This window comes from Caloenas nicobarica, chromosome 27 (assembly GCF_036013445.1).
Source record: "Caloenas nicobarica isolate bCalNic1 chromosome 27, bCalNic1.hap1, whole genome shotgun sequence".
NCBI lineage: Eukaryota > Metazoa > Chordata > Aves > Columbiformes > Columbidae > Caloenas > Caloenas nicobarica.
This window is the reverse complement of record NC_088271.1, coordinates 2961974-2978075: the sequence shown is the minus strand read 5'-3', so window position 1 is coordinate 2978075 and position 16102 is coordinate 2961974. Positions and strand designations below refer to the sequence as shown.

The 16102-nt window shown below is 68.1% G+C and overlaps 3 protein-coding genes across 5 annotated transcripts in view; 2 read left to right on the top strand and 1 right to left on the bottom strand.

The window, feature by feature from the left end:
• The window catches only part of REX1BD (required for excision 1-B domain containing), a 133390-nt gene that overhangs the window by 49284 nt on the left and 68004 nt on the right, over positions 1-16102 (top strand). The gene's annotated exons all lie outside the window — the stretch shown is intronic.
• SSBP4 (single stranded DNA binding protein 4) lies at positions 413-10929 on the top strand. 2 transcript variants are annotated; one of them, XM_065652593.1, is made up of 18 exons: positions 413-627; positions 1698-1770; positions 1906-1967; positions 2944-3028; positions 5675-5764; positions 6499-6579; positions 6708-6767; positions 6863-6929; positions 7038-7108; positions 7606-7673; positions 7795-7840; positions 7942-7977; positions 8070-8124; positions 8231-8301; positions 8399-8477; positions 8702-8730; positions 9290-9391; positions 9645-10928. In XM_065652593.1, exons 1-18 carry the CDS (start codon positions 572-574, stop codon positions 9672-9674), a joined length of 1161 nt encoding a protein of 386 aa, XP_065508665.1. In that variant the 5' UTR covers positions 413-571; the 3' UTR covers positions 9675-10928. The 2 variants fall into 2 exon arrangements, with proteins under 2 accessions (XP_065508665.1, XP_065508666.1); XM_065652594.1 differs by lacking the exon at positions 6499-6579 and having other exon boundaries at positions 9645-10929.
• On the bottom strand, positions 10909-15865 carry ISYNA1 (inositol-3-phosphate synthase 1). Of its 2 annotated transcripts, none has more exons than XM_065652589.1 (11): positions 15739-15865; positions 14561-14685; positions 14308-14469; positions 13977-14106; positions 13710-13903; positions 13470-13619; positions 13177-13392; positions 12935-13099; positions 12741-12854; positions 12454-12671; positions 10909-11450 (listed from the first exon to the last, which is right to left on the bottom strand). In XM_065652589.1, the coding sequence occupies exons 1-11, from the start codon at positions 15848-15850 to the stop codon at positions 11240-11242; spliced, it is 1797 nt and encodes a 598-aa protein (XP_065508661.1). In that variant the 5' UTR covers positions 15851-15865; the 3' UTR covers positions 10909-11239. The 2 variants fall into 2 exon arrangements, with proteins under 2 accessions (XP_065508661.1, XP_065508662.1); XM_065652590.1 differs by lacking the exon at positions 15739-15865 and adding an exon at positions 15507-15597 and having other exon boundaries at positions 10911-11450.

Sequence of the window (16102 nt, the reverse complement as noted above, 5' to 3'; positions counted from 1 at the left end):
CGTGTTCGTGTCCACGCACGCCCACCCCTCCACATCCGTGTCCCCCCTCGTGTCCGTGTCCCCCTTGTGTCCACCCCCTCGTGTCCGTGTCCCTCTGTGACAACCGCGTCCGTATCCACGCCACCCCCTCCTCTCCGTGTCCCCCCGTGTCCCCCATCTCCGCGCCCACTCCCCCCAGCCCCCGTGTACCTCCGCGTCCCCCCTCGCCTCCGTGTCCACCCTCTCGTGTCCGTGTCCCGCTGTGTCCGTGTCCATCCCCTCGTGTCACTGTCCCTCCGCGCCCTCCCATCTCCTCCATCCCCGGGTGTCCCCACCACCACCGGCCCCGCTGCCATCGCCCTTTTAAGAGCGGCAGGCGCGGGCGGGGGGGGGCGGGTGGCGTTGCTGGAACAGCCGCGCGGGGGGAGGCGGCGGCGCGCGGGGACCCCCGGCCCGGCGCGGCGGTTTCAAGCTCCCCCGCGGGTGCGCGGCCGGAGCCGCCGGGGCCGGGGCCGGGGCCGGGATGGCGGCGGGGGGGAACCGGGAGCGGGGCCGGGGCCGCTGACAGCCGGGACCGCGCCGCCGCCCCAGCATGTACGCCAAGGGCAAGGGCTCCGGCGTGCCCTCGGACGGCCAGGCCCGCGAGAAGTGAGTGCGGCGGCGGCGGCGGGGGGCGGGAGCGGGGCCGGGGGGCGCGGAAGTTTGCCGGGGCGGCCGCCGGGGGAGCGGGGACGGGACGGGAGGTTGGGGGGGTCGGAGGGGCGGGCGGACCCCCCCGCGGCCCCGCCCCGCCGGGGAGCACCGGCAGCCGCCGCGGGGCAGCGGGAGTCGGCGGGTTCGGCCGGACAGCGGGGCCACCGGGAGCCGCGATGTCCTCGGGGCAGCGGGGGCGGTGATGTCTATCTGGGCAGTTCCATCCCCGGGGCACCGGGGGCGGTGATGTCTACCCCGGCAGTTCCCGTGGCACCGGGGGCGGTGATGTCTACCTGGGCAGTTCACCCCCCGGGGCACCGGGGGCGGTGATGTCTACCTGGGCAGTTCCATACCCAGGGGCGGTGATGGTCCCCCCGGCCGTTCCATCCCCCGGGGCACCGGGAGCGTGACCTCGCATCCCGGCGATGTGACCGTCCCCACCGGGGCTTGGGGCCACCGGTGTCCCCGGCGGGGGCTTCATCGGTCCCGGAGCCGGGCGGCTGCAGCCCCCATGGTTCCCCCAGGCCCGGCCACCCCCGCGGGTCCTGTTTCCCGCTGCCGGGGGAGTGATGGAGTGCCGGGAACAGGGTCCCCCGAGGAGTCCCCAACCAGGGGACACCCACGGTGTCACTCACCCCTCGGCCACATCGCGCATGGGACGTGTCACCCATCCCTGACTCATCCCAGTGATGGGAACCGGGGTGGCCGCCCCGGGGATGGCGCCACTTGCTGTGGGCTGGTGTCACCCGTGGGACTCGGTGTCACCGTGATGCCCGTGGTGGGGGTCCCTTGCTGGGAGGTGACATCGAATCCCCCTCGTTATTTCCACACTTATTTAACGGGGGCTCCATCCTGACCGTCCCTCGGTGTCACTCAGGGTCCCTCTCTTTTTGGGGTGTGTGGGATGGGGCTGTCACCGTCGTGCTCTGCCGCGGGGATGCTGTCACTGCAGCGGGGGCACCCTGGGGACGGTGGGTCCCAGGGGGTGGCCGTGACACCCGGTCCCTGTCCCCGTGTCCCCGCAGGCTGGCTCTGTACGTCTACGAGTACCTGCTGCACGTGGGGGCCCAGAAATCAGCTCAGACCTTCCTGTCGGAGGTAAGAGGCGGGGGGAGCACCTCCCGGCCCCCCCAGCCCATGGATTTGCGGCTCTGCAGCCCCCCCAGAGCCCATCCCCGGGGTGTCAGGCCTGGGAAGGCGATGCCTGACCCCCCCCGTGCCCTCTCTCCGCAGATCCGATGGGAGAAGAACATCACGCTGGGGGAGCCCCCCGGCTTCCTGCACTCCTGGTGGTGGTGAGTTGGGGTGACAGGGGGGCTGGTGGGGGGGCTGGGAGCAGGACTGGAACCCCCCCACCTCCCCATAGCGCTGGGGCTGGGATTGGGACCCCCCCAACCCGATCCCCACGCTGCTGCCACATCACTTTGTACCCCGTAGACTTGCTGCTCTGCTTTTCCCATCAGCGATTTCGGGGGGGGTCCATCCCCGCCCCCCTCCCCCCCGCCTGGCCCCTCCAGATGGATCCAATTTGGCACCAAGTGTGGGGCGAGGGGGGGGGTCCCAGCCCGCGACCGGACCCCCCGCACCTGGGGGGGGCCCCAGCAGAGCACCCTGGGGGGGCGATGTTGATGCTGGGGGGACCGGGGGGGTCAAACTGGAGGTGTCACCCCAGCTGGCGGGCGCAGGATGTGGCCGTGCCGGGCGCCGCGGTGCCGCCACATGTGGCCGTTTCCAATAAATGATTAGTTGGTGATTTATGGGGGGGGGACATGGTGCCTTCCAGTCCCTTAACCCTCCCACTGCCAGTTCCTGGCCGCTGCACCCCAAATCCGGGGGGTCACCCAGAAACAGTGCTGGGGGACACACACACCCCCCACCGGCTCCTCCTCTGTCCCGTTCCCACCTCAATACCCGGCGGGGGGGGCGCGGGCGGCCGGACCCCCCATCCCGCCCCGGGATGCTGCAGCCTGATGTAAAGTCCCAGGAATTTGGGCTCCGGCCGTAGCAACCGTTTCCAGGGAAAACAGGCGGCAGTGCCGGAGCCGGGAGGCCCCGCCACACCGGGGTGGGGGGGGACACACGGACACACAGATAACACTGCCCCCCCCCACCCATCACTGCCCCCCACCCCTCTGGCCATAATTGACACAAGTGTGACCGGGCTCAGCGACAGTGGGGGATGCCCTGGGGGGCACAGAGGGTGATGGTGGTGGGGGGGACACACAGGGACGGGTGTTGGGGGGGTCTTGACCTGCTGTCCCCCCGCTCCAGCGTCTTCTGGGACCTGTACTGTGCTGCTCCCGACCGCCGGGAAACCTGTGAGCACTCCAGCGAGGCCAAAGCCTTCCACGACTACGTGAGTACCAGGGGATGGGGGGCTCTGCGCCCCCCCGGCGCTGCCCCCCTGTCAGTGAGACCCCCCCGGTGCCGAGGGACCGGCGGTGGGGGGGTTAATGACGGCGCTGCCAGCCTTGGCCTCGCCAGCACGGCCTGACCTATTTTGCAGGGCAGCGTGGGGGGGGTAATCCCTGCGGCCCTGGCTCAGCCGCCCCCACCCAGGGACCCCGGCATGCCCCCGTGTGCCCATCCCCCCCCATGGGGACAGGGGCCACCCCCCCCCATCCAACCCCATCCCACAGCGTGGGCAAAGTAACAGGCTCTTGCTTCCCAAGCGGGGGGCACTCTAGTGGGGTTGGGGTCCCCTCCTGCCTCACCCTGTGCCCCGGGGTGTCACTGCGGCCCTGGGATTCGGTGACACCCCCCCCCCACCACCAGTGGGAACCCCCCACACCAGCAGCTCCACTGCCAATCGCTGCCTTGGGCGAGTTAATCATTGGCACAGAGTCAACAGCCCAGCCGCCCGCGGGGCTGCGGGTGGCAGGGGGGACACGGGGGGTGGCAGGAGGGGAACTGGGTCCTGGGGCAGTGGGGTCCCGTTGTGGGGGGGACTGGGGGGTACCGTGCTCCGGGATGGGTGGTGGTGCGGGGGCCCAGGGACGCAGGATGCTGCGGGGTCCACAGGGATACAGGATGATGTGGGATGCCATGGGATGCCGTGGGATGCCGTGGGATGCCATGGGATGCCGTGGGATGCCATGGGATGCTGTGGGATGCAGGATGCTGTGGGATGTGGGGTGCTACAGGATGCTGTGGGATGCAGGATGCTGTGGGATGTTGTGGGATGTGGGATGCTGCGGGATGCGGGGATGCATGATGCTGCAGGACGCTGCGGGATGTGGGATGCAGGATGGTGCGGATGCAGGGTGATGCTGTGGGATGTGGGATGCAGGATGGTGCGGATGCAGGGTGATGCTGTGGGATGTGGGATGCAGGATGCTGCAGGATGCTGTGGGACAAACAGTGCTGTGCCTTGGGGGATGCTGTGGGGGCTGTGGTGCTGGGGGCTGCAGGATGCTGCGGTTTCCCTGGTACCGGGGGATGCCGGATGCCGTGAGGTCCCCACTGCCACGGGGTATGGGGTGCTGGGGACATGCGGTGCCCTGGGGCTCGGGCTGCTGGGGCACGTGGGAGGCCACGAGGGACATGGTGCCCCCCACCCTCTCCCCATCCCACTGCAGCGGGGCCAGAGCCGCTCCCGCCTGCACCCTCCCAGGGTCCTCAGCACCCCCCAGGAGCACCAATCCGGTGGGGGTGACCAGGTCACCTGTCACCATCACAGGGACAGCGGGTCCCCATGGGCACGCGTGTGCCTGCGCCAGCAGCGCGGGGGCTGCCGGGGCTGCAGCAGGGCCCCCCCCTCGCCACCCCCGGCCCCCGGCGCGGCGCAGAGCTGATTTCCATGCTGGAATTAATGAGGCTGCCGGTGCGGTGACGCCGGGGACGTGGCGCGGGTCAGGCCGCGTTGCCATGGCAGTGCTGCCTGGCAGGCAGAGCCGGGGACCGCTGTGGGGGGAACCGCAGCTCCCACCCCCCCATTGCACCCCATGGCACAGCCGTGTCCCCATCCCGGTGCCAAACCCGTCCCCACGGCACAAATCAGGGCTCCCTGGTGTGGGGTGGGTGGCCCTCACCGCCCCCATGGGTGCTGCTTAGCTGCCCCCACTCGGGGTGCGTGGGGACCCCACCACGAGCATCATTGGGACAGTGGCCCCCCTCCATCACCGGGGGGTCTGGCCTGTGCATGGCAGCAGGAGGAGCAGTGACAGCAGCATTTTGGGGTCCCCCCCGTGGTGCAGAGGTGTGGGGACCCCCCCCTTAGCCTGCATCCCCCTTGTCCCCCGCCCCGGGTCCTGTTTTCTCCCTCCTGACCTTGAGGCTGCAGGAGGAGCCGAAACTCCCCCACCTGTTGCCATGGCAACTCTGCATCTCTGAGTGTCGGGGGGGCCCCAATTCAGTCCCCACCATGGTGGGGGGGGCAGCACATTGCCCGTGCCCCCCACCCCAGCCAAAGCTGTGACCCATGTACATGGTGTGATGCGTGACCCATGGGACCCTCCCCTTTCCCCTCAACCCCATTTCCACCCCAGCAGCACCCATGGGTGCCCCCACCCCATCCCCCGTCACTGGGTGATGTCCCTTTCAAACGCAGCCAGGGCCCCTTCTCCCCGCAGGGCTGGGGGGGCCGTGGGGCAGTGGGGGCCCCCCGGGTGGAGGGGGCAGTGCGAGGTCCCCCCCGCTTTCTCTTCTCCTCCAAATTGAAACCAGTTGTGGCGGAGGGGCCGAGCCGGAAAACCGGCACATTCCTTCCCTTAACAGCTCCCCCCGGACGGGGCCGGCAGGCGAGGGGGGGCCGGGGCCCCCTGCCCGCGCCCACGGGGTCCCCCCAGGCCTGGCCTCAGCCCCCCAGCCCCCCCAGTTTGGTTAGGAGGGGCTGGCACCCGGTTCTCCCCGCGCTGCCCTCTTGCTCGCACAGGGTTTGCTTGGGGTCACCGCGGTGGTTTCATGGCTGGTTGGGGACGTGGGGACAAGGTGGCCTTGGGGCTGGGGGGGGGCTGTGGTGACCGCCCCCCCACCCCGGTGCTGAGCTCTCCTCTCCCCACAGAGCGCGGCGGCGGCGCCCAGCCCGGTGATGGGGAACCTGCCCCCCGGCGAGGGGATGCCGGGGGGGCCCATGCCCCCCGCCTTCTTTCAGGTACCTGCCCGAACCATGCATGGGGTCCGGGGCGGGGCTCGGTGGTCACAGGGGTGTCATCCTGCTTGTGCACGTGTGTGTGGGACTGTCCACGTGTGAGCCGGCGTGTGTGCACGTATGTGCACGCGTGCAGGTATGTGCGTGTGCACACACGTGAGCATAGCGTGTTGGGGTGTGGGGTCCGAGCGTGCACGCGTGTCCCTGCAGAGCTGTGCGTGATGCAGACGTGTGCACGGAGGGCACGTGTGTGTGTGCGCTCAGGCACCGTGGGTGTGCAAAAACGTGGGTGTGAACACAAACGTGTGTGTGCAGATGTATATGTGTGAGAGCACACGTGTACATATGTGTGCAAACACGTATATGTGAGAGCGCACACGTGTGTGTGTGCAAACTTGTACGTGTGAGAGCACACGTGTGCAAACACATGAGCACACGTGTGCCAGCCCCCGTGCGTGCCAGGCTCCGTGCACGCGGTGCTGGGGACAGTTGTGCCCCCCCCACGTTTGCATGACCTTACCGTGTGCACACGCCCGTGCCCCATATGTGTGCAGCCGGGGGGGTTACACAAACCAGACCCTCCCCCAGCACAGCCAGACACCCCCATCCCCCTGGTGCTGCCCTCTCCAGCCACATGTGCCCCCCCCAACACCCCCCACTGGGGTGCTCCCCCCGGGGGCCGCTGCACCCCCTCCCCAGGCCCCCCCGCCCGTAACCGTGTTTTATTTCTCTTGAAGGGACCCGCGGGCTCTCAGCCATCGCCCCACGCCCAACCTCCGCCCCACAACCCCCCCCCCATGCTGGGGCCGCACAGCCAGGTAAGGCCGGGCACAGCCCGGCTGCCCCCCGCAGTGCCCACAGGAGAGCCCCGCACCCCCCAGCCCCCCAGGGTGACGCCGCAGCCCCCCCAGCCCCGGTTCACCCCCCGCTGCTCCCTCTCTTGCAGCCCTTCATGTCCCCCCGCTACCCCGGTGGCCCCCGGCCCCCCCTCCGGATGCCGAACCAGGTGAGGATCTGACCCCCCCCAATGCCAAAATGGGTGCAGATGCCTCTGGGTGGGGGTCCCGCAGCACCCTGACCTGTGTCCCCCCCTCCCCGCAGCCCCCCGTGGGTGTCCCCGGCTCCCAGCCGCTGCTGCCCAACGCCATGGATCCTGCACGGTCACAGGGTGAGTCGGGGGGTCCCTGTCCCCGTGTCCCTGTCCCCCCACACTTCCCAGGTGAGGGGGGGGGAACTGCGGGGTCTCACGCCTCTCCCCCCCGCTTCCTGTGCACAGGGCATCCCGGCATGGGGGGCCCAATGCAGCGCATGAACCCCCCGCGAGGCATGGCCGGCATGGCCCCCCAGGTGAGGGGGACGGGGATGTGGGGACAGGGATAGAGGATGGGAACGGGATTGGGGACAGGGATACAAGATGGGAGTGGGGTTAGGGATGGGGATACAGGGATGGGAATGGGGTTGGGGACAGGGATACAAGGATGGGAATAGGATTCGGGACAGGGATACAGGGATGGGGACAGGGATACAAGATGGGAATGGGGTTGGGGACAGGGATACAGGGATGGGGACAGGGATACAAGATGGGAATGGGGTTGGGGACAGGGATACAGGGATGGGGACAGGGATACAAGGTGGGAATGGGGTTGGGGACAGGGATGGGGACAGGGATACAAGATGGGAATGGGGATGGGGACAGGGATACAAGATGGGAATGGGGTTGGGGACAGGGATACAGGATGGGAATGGAGTTGAGGACAAGGATACAGGGATGGGGTTGGGAACAAGGAGACAGGGTGACGGGGATGGGGACAGGGCTGTCACTGACCCCCCTGCTCTCCCCGCAGACCTATGGCAGCGGGATGCGTCCCCCCCCCAGCTCGCTGGCCGGCCCCGGCATCCCCGCCATGAACATGTAAGGAACCAGTCCCCCCAGCCCCAGCGCTGGGCAGGGGGAGCCGGGTGGCCCCGCAGGGTGGGGGGGACTCCGGCAGGACCCCCCCCTTCCATCCTTAACTGTCCCCATTGCCTTCCAGGGGCCCCGGTGGCCGCGGGCCCTGGCCGAACCCCAACGCCAACTCTGTAAGTCATGGGGGGGGACACCTGGAGGTGGAGGGACTGGGGACATGGGGGTGCTGGCACTGCGCCCCCCCCATGCTGACCCCCTCCTTGTGTCCCCCCAGATCGCCTACTCCTCCTCGTCCCCTGGGAACTATGTGGTGAGTATGGGGGTGCGTGGGGGGGTGGGCTGTGCTGCAGCAAACCCGCTGTGGCCCCCCCAAAAACCCACCTCTTTCTTCTCCCCACCCAGGGCCCTCCCGGGGGTAGTGGCCCCCCCGGCACCCCCATCCTGCCCAGCCCGGGAGGTGAGTGTGCGCAGGGCTGAGATGCAGAGGTGGGGAACATTGGAGTTGGGGGGGGAAATTTGGGGTGCCACGCTCACGGCCCCACCATGTGTCCCCCCCCACCCAGACTCCACCAACTCCAGTGGGAACATGTACACCATGATGAACCCCATCGGACCCGGGGGGAACCGGCCGAACGTGAGTGACGGGGATGGGGGGGCAAAGGGGGGGTTGTGGGAGGGGTTTGCCCCCCCCCTCCATTTCTCACCCCCCCCCCCCGCCCTTTTTCTTCCAGTTCCCAATGGGGCCCGGACCGGAGGGGCCCATGGGTGCCATGAGCGCCATGGAGCCGCATCACATGAACGGATCATTAGGTGGGTGCCCCGCCGCCCCGCACCCAAAACCCCGCTCCGGCCGTGGGGGGGGGGTCCTCCTGCCCACCCCCCAGCACATGGGGGTGTCCCCAGCCCCACGTGGCCTCGTCCCACGGCCCGTGAGCTCCATCTGCGGGCGGCCGCGCTGCGTGCAGGGCCCCACCATGGCGGGGGGGGGGACATGCGGTGGGGGGGGCACTAACGCGCTGCTGTCGCCCCCGCAGGCTCCGGGGACATGGACGGGCTGCCAAAGGTGGGTGTGGGGACCCTGAACCCCATATGTGGGGACCCCCCCCTGCACTGGGACCCCCCCTGCACTGGGACACCATTTACTGAGACCCCCACGTACACTGAGAACACCCCCCATTGATTGGGACCCCCCTCATTGATTGGGGACCCCCCCCCTATTTATTGGGACCCCATTTATTGGGACTCCACCCCCATGCACTGGGACCCCCTGCTATTTATTGGGACCCCATGCACTGGGACCCCCCCTATTTTGGGACCCCATTTATTGGGACCCCCCCCATGCACTGGGACTCCCTGATATTTTTTGGGACCTCATTTACTGAGACCCCCCCCCTATTTACTGGGACCCCATTTACCGGGACTCCCCCATGCACTGGGACCCCCCTATTTACTGGGACCCCATTTACTGCCCCCACCATGTACAGTGACCCCCCCACTCCATGCACTGAGACCCCCCCCGATGCACCAGGACCCCATGCACCACTCCCGTCCCCCACCCCATGACCCCCCCCACACCATTCCCCTCCCCCACTAACATATTTTTTTTCTCCCCCCCCCCCCAGAGCTCCCCCAGTAACCTGGGGGCCCTGAGCAACCCCCCCGGCACCCCCCGGGACGACGCCGAACTGAGCAGCAATTTCTTAAACCCCTTCCAAAGCGACAGCGTAAGGGACCCCCGGGGGGGCCGGCGGCGAGGGCGGGGGGCCCGGGGGGGGCACGGCGGCCGGGGCCGGGGGGGGTCAACACCCAAATCCCTGTGGCGGAACGACCCCCCCACCCCGATTCCAGCGGGGGGCTCTTCGCCTTGGCCAAGCAGCCGGGAGGCGTGAGGTGGGGGGGGGGCAGTGGTGTGTGTGCCCCCCCCCCCGTGTGCCCCCCCCCATCCCATTAACCCTCCGGTGTCTCCGCTCTCTCTAGTACTCGCCCAGCATGACAATGAGCGTGTGAGCCCAGCGCCGAGGCCGCCGACAGCCAGACAAGAGAAAAATAATTAATAATAATTACCGACACTCCCCCCCCCCCAGCAGCCCCCCCCACCCCAAAACACTAAACAGCAACAAGAAAAAAAAATTGATAATAATTATAAATAAGTCACGCGACTTATTTACTGCCCACCCGCCTCTGGGGAGGGACCCCCCCCACCCCAGCACTGGGACCTGCCCCCCCCCAACACAAATTTTACCCCCCCCAGTGTGGGGGCAGGTGCTGGAGTGGGGGGAAGGGGAGGCACAGATTGGGGGGGGGGAAGCTGATTTTTTTTTTGGGGGTGGGGGGCGTTCATGGCACTGTGCCCCCACAATGGCAGGTAGTGCCAGGAGGAGGATTTTGGGGCGGGGGGGGCGGATCACAGCGTTGCGCCCCCCACCCAGCCTGGCCTGCTGCCCAGCTGGGGCACATGCACTTAATTACAATTAGCTGAAATGCTAATGAGCAATGCCCCACCCCCCCATTCTGGGTGGGGCGCTCACTCCCTCCCAGTTCTCCCAGTGCCCTACTGGGCATCCACCCCCCCCATCCCACAAGGGGGGAGCCCATAGCCACCCCCCCAGCCCTGCCAAAGCCCCGGGGGGGCTGTCCTGCCAGCACAGCCCCCCCAAAAGCCAGGGGCACCCCAGGTTGTGCTGGGGAGGCGGGGGGGGGGGGCCAAGCCATACACCCCCATGGAGCACTCGCCCCCCCCCCGCTGTATAGGGCAGGCCCCAGTGCAGAGAGCAGCCCCCCCAGGCCGCAGGGGGGTTCCCGGCCCCCCCCAACCCTGTCTGTGTGCTCAGCCAGCACTGTGATCCCCGGCCCCCCCTCCCCGAGCGCCAGACCGGGCCCCCCCCCGCCCCCCGCCCAGGGACCACTTGTAAAACTTTAATATGAAGGAATTTTTTTGGTGTGTTTTTCTTTCTTTTTTTTCTGAATTTTTTTTTTTCTCCTCTTTTATAACAGAAAGGACCTCAGAGCCCCCCCCAACCCCCCCAAAAAAAGCCGCGGCGCACCCCGGCCCCCACCCTGTACAGCCCCCAGCCATAGTCGTTCTGTGTAGGGACCCCCCCACCAATTTCTAGTCCCTTGAGCCTTTAGAGACCCTGTTGCTTATCAAAACAAAACGGGGGAACTCCCCCCGCCCCCCCGGAAAAAAAAAAAAAAAGAAAAAGAAAAAGAAAAAAAAAATTTAAAACCCTCCCAAAACCAACAAAAATAACACCCGCCCCCCCCACCCCCCGCATCAATAAATGTAATTTGATTTTTTTTCAGAAGGCGCCGGCATTCGGCTCTCGCTTTACCCGGGGCTGGGGTGCGGGGGGGAAACAAGGAACCAGGTGAGACCGGGGGGGCACACGATGTGTTTTGGGTTTATTTGCGGGTACAAAGCTTCACAGTTTCGAGTTCGGAGCCAGACAGCACCCGAGTGCTTGGAGCAGGGGTGGGCAGGACACAGGTCGTGGATGCGTGTCCCCCCCCAGCCCCTAAATCCACCCCCCCCCCCTAAAAAGCTGCTATGAAATACAAACAGGTGCCCGCCCTTAGTCGGCCCCGTCGACGTGCAGGGGGGGGCCCGGCCGGGGGGGGGTGCTGGGGCTGGGGTGCCCGTTGAGCTGGGTGGCCCCCAGTGTCTTTTTGGGGGCGAGGGGGCAGGCAGCCCCCCCAGGACAGGAGCGCTTGGGGCTGGGAACCGGCCGCTGCATCTTGTGCTCCAGCAGCATGTGGTTCTGGGGGGGCAGCCCCAGGCAGGCCCTGGGGGGGGGAAAAAAGAGGGGGGTGAGGGATGGGGACCCCAGGACTGGGGAGGGGGGTGATGGAACAGGGCGCCCTGTGCACTGGGAGGCACTGGGACCCACTGGGAACCCCTTGCATTTGATACTGGGACCCACTGGGAGCCCCGTGTATCAGGCACTGGGACCCACTGGTGTTGGGGAGTCCCCTGGGCACTGGGACCCACTGGGAAGCCCATGCACTGGGCACTGGGACACACTGGTGGCACAGACACCGAGCACCAGTACCCACCAGTACTGGGCACCCGCAGGCACTGGGACCCCCACTGGTGATGGGCACTGGACCTACTGGTGGCACAGGCACCAAGCACCAGTACCCACCAGTATTGGGCACCAGCTCTTACTGGTGTTGGGCACCTGTGGGCACTGGGACCCACTGGTGCTGGGCACCCATGGGCACTGGAAGCTACTGATGTTGGGCACTGAGACTCACTGGTGTTGGGCACCCATGGGCACTGGGACCCACTGGTGTTGGGCACCCAAGGGCACTGGAAGCTACTGCTGTTGGGCACTGAGACTCACTGGTGTTGGGCACCCATGGGCACTGGAAGCTACTGATGTTGGGCACTGGGACCCACTGGTGCTGGGCACCCATGGGCACTGGGACCCACTGGTGTTGGGCACCCAAGGGCACTGGAAGCTACTGCTGTTGGGCACTGAGACTCACTGGTGTTGGGCACCCACGGGCACTGGGACCCACTGGTGTTGGGCACTGGGACCCACTGGTGTTGGGCACCCATGGGCACTGGGACCCACTGGTGTTGGGCACTGGGACCCACTGGTGTTGGGCACCCATGGGCACTGGGACCCACTGGTGTTGGGCACTGGGACCCACTGGTGTTGGGCACCCATGGGCACTGGGACCCACTGGTGCTGGCACCCGCCCGTCAAGCACAGGGACACCTCCGCAAGCCGCGGGCGCCAGCACGGGCAGGGGGCGGGCAGGAGGTGACACCCCGAGGTACCTGAGGATGTTCTCGATGCAGCTGCGCTGGCGGAACAGCGCGTTGACCACGGGGGTGCCCTCGGGGACCAGCGGGGCCTTGCAGAGGAAGGCGACGATGGAGAGGACGCTGTGGAAGCCCTGGAACTCGGGGTCCCCCTCGGTGCAGAAGCTGATGCGCTGGCACAGCTCGGTCAGGATGGCCAGGTCCAGGATGATGGGGCTGGCCAGCAGCGAGTCCTGCGAGGGGCAGACGGGGGTGAGTGACCCACCAGGGACGCGCCAGCCCCCCCGGGGACACCCACGCACCTCACAGGTGTTGTGGATGACGATGGTGTTGGTGCCGCCCATCATGATCTCCGACGTGTACTCGTCCAGCGCGCGCTTGCTGTCCCCCACGTAGGGCACGTACTTGATCACCACCTGCCAAGCGACGCCCCGTCACCGCCCTGTCCCCCCCTCCCCGTTGTCATCCCGTGTCCCCAACCTGGCCCCCAACTCACGCAGTGGTCGGGCTTGTCCTCGGGGCCATAGAGGATGGGGTTGGCCTGGACCGTGTCGTCTACCACGTTGCTCTTGGAGATCTCCTTGGAGCGAAACTGCTGCGGGGCCGAGAGGTTCTTCCCGTCGTTGTTGCCCAGGTGGTTGTAGCTCACGATGGACGTGGTCTGGGCGGGGGGGTGCGCACAGGTCACCCCTTGTCACAGGCAGGTCCCCCGCCTTGGGCCACCCTGTCCCCACGTACCTTGAGTCCGGCGCCCACCAAGAAGTCCACCAGCACCGACTTGAGCTTGGTCTGACCCGACTTGAAGTCGTCGCCGCAGATGAAGACACGGCGCTGGGCGGCCAGTTCCACGGCCCCCGGCACGAAGGTGTTCTGGGGGGAGCCGTTGATGTAGGCGCAGCCCTCCAGGATGCTGGCCACTGCGAAGAGCGTGGATGGGGACACCTCCAGGCCTTGCTGCGGGGACACAAGGAGGCTCAGCACCACCAGGGTGGCCGCGTCGCCCTCCCCGGTCCCCTCCCCTGTCCCCCGACCTCGATGGCCCGCAGCAGGTTGTCGGCGGTGTCGTTGAGCCCCGGTGTGACATCGCAGAAGCGCTCCGTGTTGGCCGTCCAGAGGATGATGACTTTGTCCACCCCGCTGGTCTCCTTGAAGTCCCGGATGTCCCTGCGGATCTGCTCCACCTGGGATGCCACCAAAAGGGGACACGTCAGCACGGTGGCATCCCCCCCATCGCCTGTGTCCCCCCTCCAGCACCACCACCCCACCAGGACCTGCTCAGCCATGGACCCGCGCAGGACGTTGTCCGCTCGCTCCTCCTGGTTGGCGGCGATGAACTCGGGGATGTAGATGGAGGGTCGGGGCTTCATCTTCTCCAGGTGGGGCCAGAGCTGCTCCTGCAGCGGCCAGTCCAGCACCTCCGCCCGCCGCATGGCCTCCGCCAGGTTCAGCGAGGAGATGTCCCAGCCTGGAGACACGGGGTGACCAACCACTCAGGGTCCCCCCACCCCAGCGCCAGGTCCCCCCGGAGTCCCACCTACCGTCAAAGACGATGTCGTTGGGGTGCACCATGGGCAACAGGTCCCGGAAAGGCACGTAGACGTCACCGGTGGGGCCGGTGCCCAGGCAGACAGTGGAGGCTTGGAGCAGGGACCCGTAGTAGTTGGCTTTCTGCCATGGAGAACATGAGGATGAAGCCACCAGCACAAGAGGGTCCCCAGCTCCCCAGCACCCCCAAAACAGGGGGCCGGGGTTGCAGACCACCTCCACAGGAGCAGGGAAAAATCAGGGTGCAGGACCCAGCTGGAGATGGGAGCAGCCGAGCTCTGTGTCACCGTCCCCATCCCCGCACACCGCCCATGGGACACCCACCTTGCGCCCCGTCTTGGTCATCCAGGACAACCCCAGCTTGTTGGCCAGCACGGCCGCCGTCACCGTCGTCCCGTTGTTGCCCCCCCAGCCCACCAGCATCACCCCCAGGCGAGGGACCTGCCGCCCCGTCCGGAAGGTGAAGCGGGTGGAGCACGGTCGCACCTGCAGAGCCGCGAAGGTGAGAGAGAAGAGGGGACACGCGGGGACGAGCAGAACCGGCACCGAGCCCCCCCCGCCAGCCCCCTGTCCCCACCTTGGTGACGCCGTTCTCGGTGCAGACGTGCACGGTGCTGTACGTGTACTTGGCCTCGATGAAGTCCTTGCTGTACGTGACGTCGGGGCTCTCCACAAGGAATGTCTCTGCCATTGTTCCCGGAGCTGGAATAGAAGGAAATGGGTGTCAGCCCCGCAGGCCTGGCACGCCGGGCCCCCCGGTCCCCCCGCCCTGCCGGGACGCCGCTCGCTGCCAGGCTGTGCCGCCGGTGGGGACCGTTGGCTCCGTGCCCCGCGGCCTCCCAGCGCGGTGGCGGCGGTGGGGCGGCCACCGTGTCCCCTTCCCACGGGGGGGTGAGGGTCCCCGCCCTGGACCCCCCCGAGCCCGGGAACTCACTGAGAGCCCAGCGAGCCAGGAGGGTGCACGGACCCCGTCCTGCTCCGGGACTGTCCTTGCTGTCCCCTCTCCGGAGGTGGCAGGGGGCACAGCAGGGCATAGGGGACAAGGGATGTACCCAGGGGACACGGGGTGTCCCTGCACCCCGGGGTGGCAGAGGGGACATGGGGACAAGGGCTACCCCCACTCCCAGGGGTGGAGGGGATTTGGGGACGGGGCTGTCCCTACACCCAGGGGCGGTAGAGGATGCGGGGGACCTGGTGACACAGGCTGTCCCCACTGCCTGCAGTGGCACAGGGGACACGGGGACAAGGGCTGTCCCTGCACCCTGGGGTGGCAAAGGGCATAGGGGACACGGGGACAGGGCTGTCCCAGAGCTCTGAGATGGCAGAGCATGCAGGGGACACAGGATGTCCCTGCACCCTGGGGTGACAGAGGGGACACGGGGACAAGCGCTGACCCCGCCGTGGCCGGGGCCACACGATCCGGGGACGCCCCCGCTCGCCAAAGACCAAATGTCATCCCGGCCGCCCCCGCCCTCCCCGCGGGCACCCACCATGCACCCCCCGGGCACCCACCGGGCACTCACCGGGCCGCGCTGGAGCCGCTGCCGGTGCTGCCCCGCGGGGGATGATGCGATCGTGGCTGCGGCCGCCCCGGCTCCCGCCGCTTAATCGGCTCCCAGGACCCGCCCCCCCCCGCCGGCCCCGCCCCCCCCCCGCCCCCCCCGCACGTGCCCCGCCGCCCCCTCGCCCCCCCGCGCGCTCCCGCTTGTCCCGCGGCAGGTGCGGGCGGCCCCGGGTCCCGTCGGCGGCTCTTACCGGGGGGGGTCCGGGAGGTGAAGGCGGCGGGAGCGGCCGCTGACCCGGGAAGGGGAAGTGGCGCCGGGGCCCGGGACGGGACCGGGGAGTCCCGCCGCCGCCTTCCGGCCATTGAGCGTCCCGGGCCGGCGGTTTCCTGCACCCTGCGCCTTCCCACGGGCACCGGCCCGCGGGCACCGGCGCACGGCGCTGCTCCCACGGTGCTGCCAGACCTGCCCCGCCGCCGGCACCCCGGCACCGCCGTCCTGCGGTCCCCGGCACCCCGAAGCCAGCAGCACCCCGCAGCCCCTGGCACCCCAAAGCCACCGGCATGGGCATCCCTGCACCGGTGTCCTGCGGCGGCCGGCACCGGCACCCCAACACC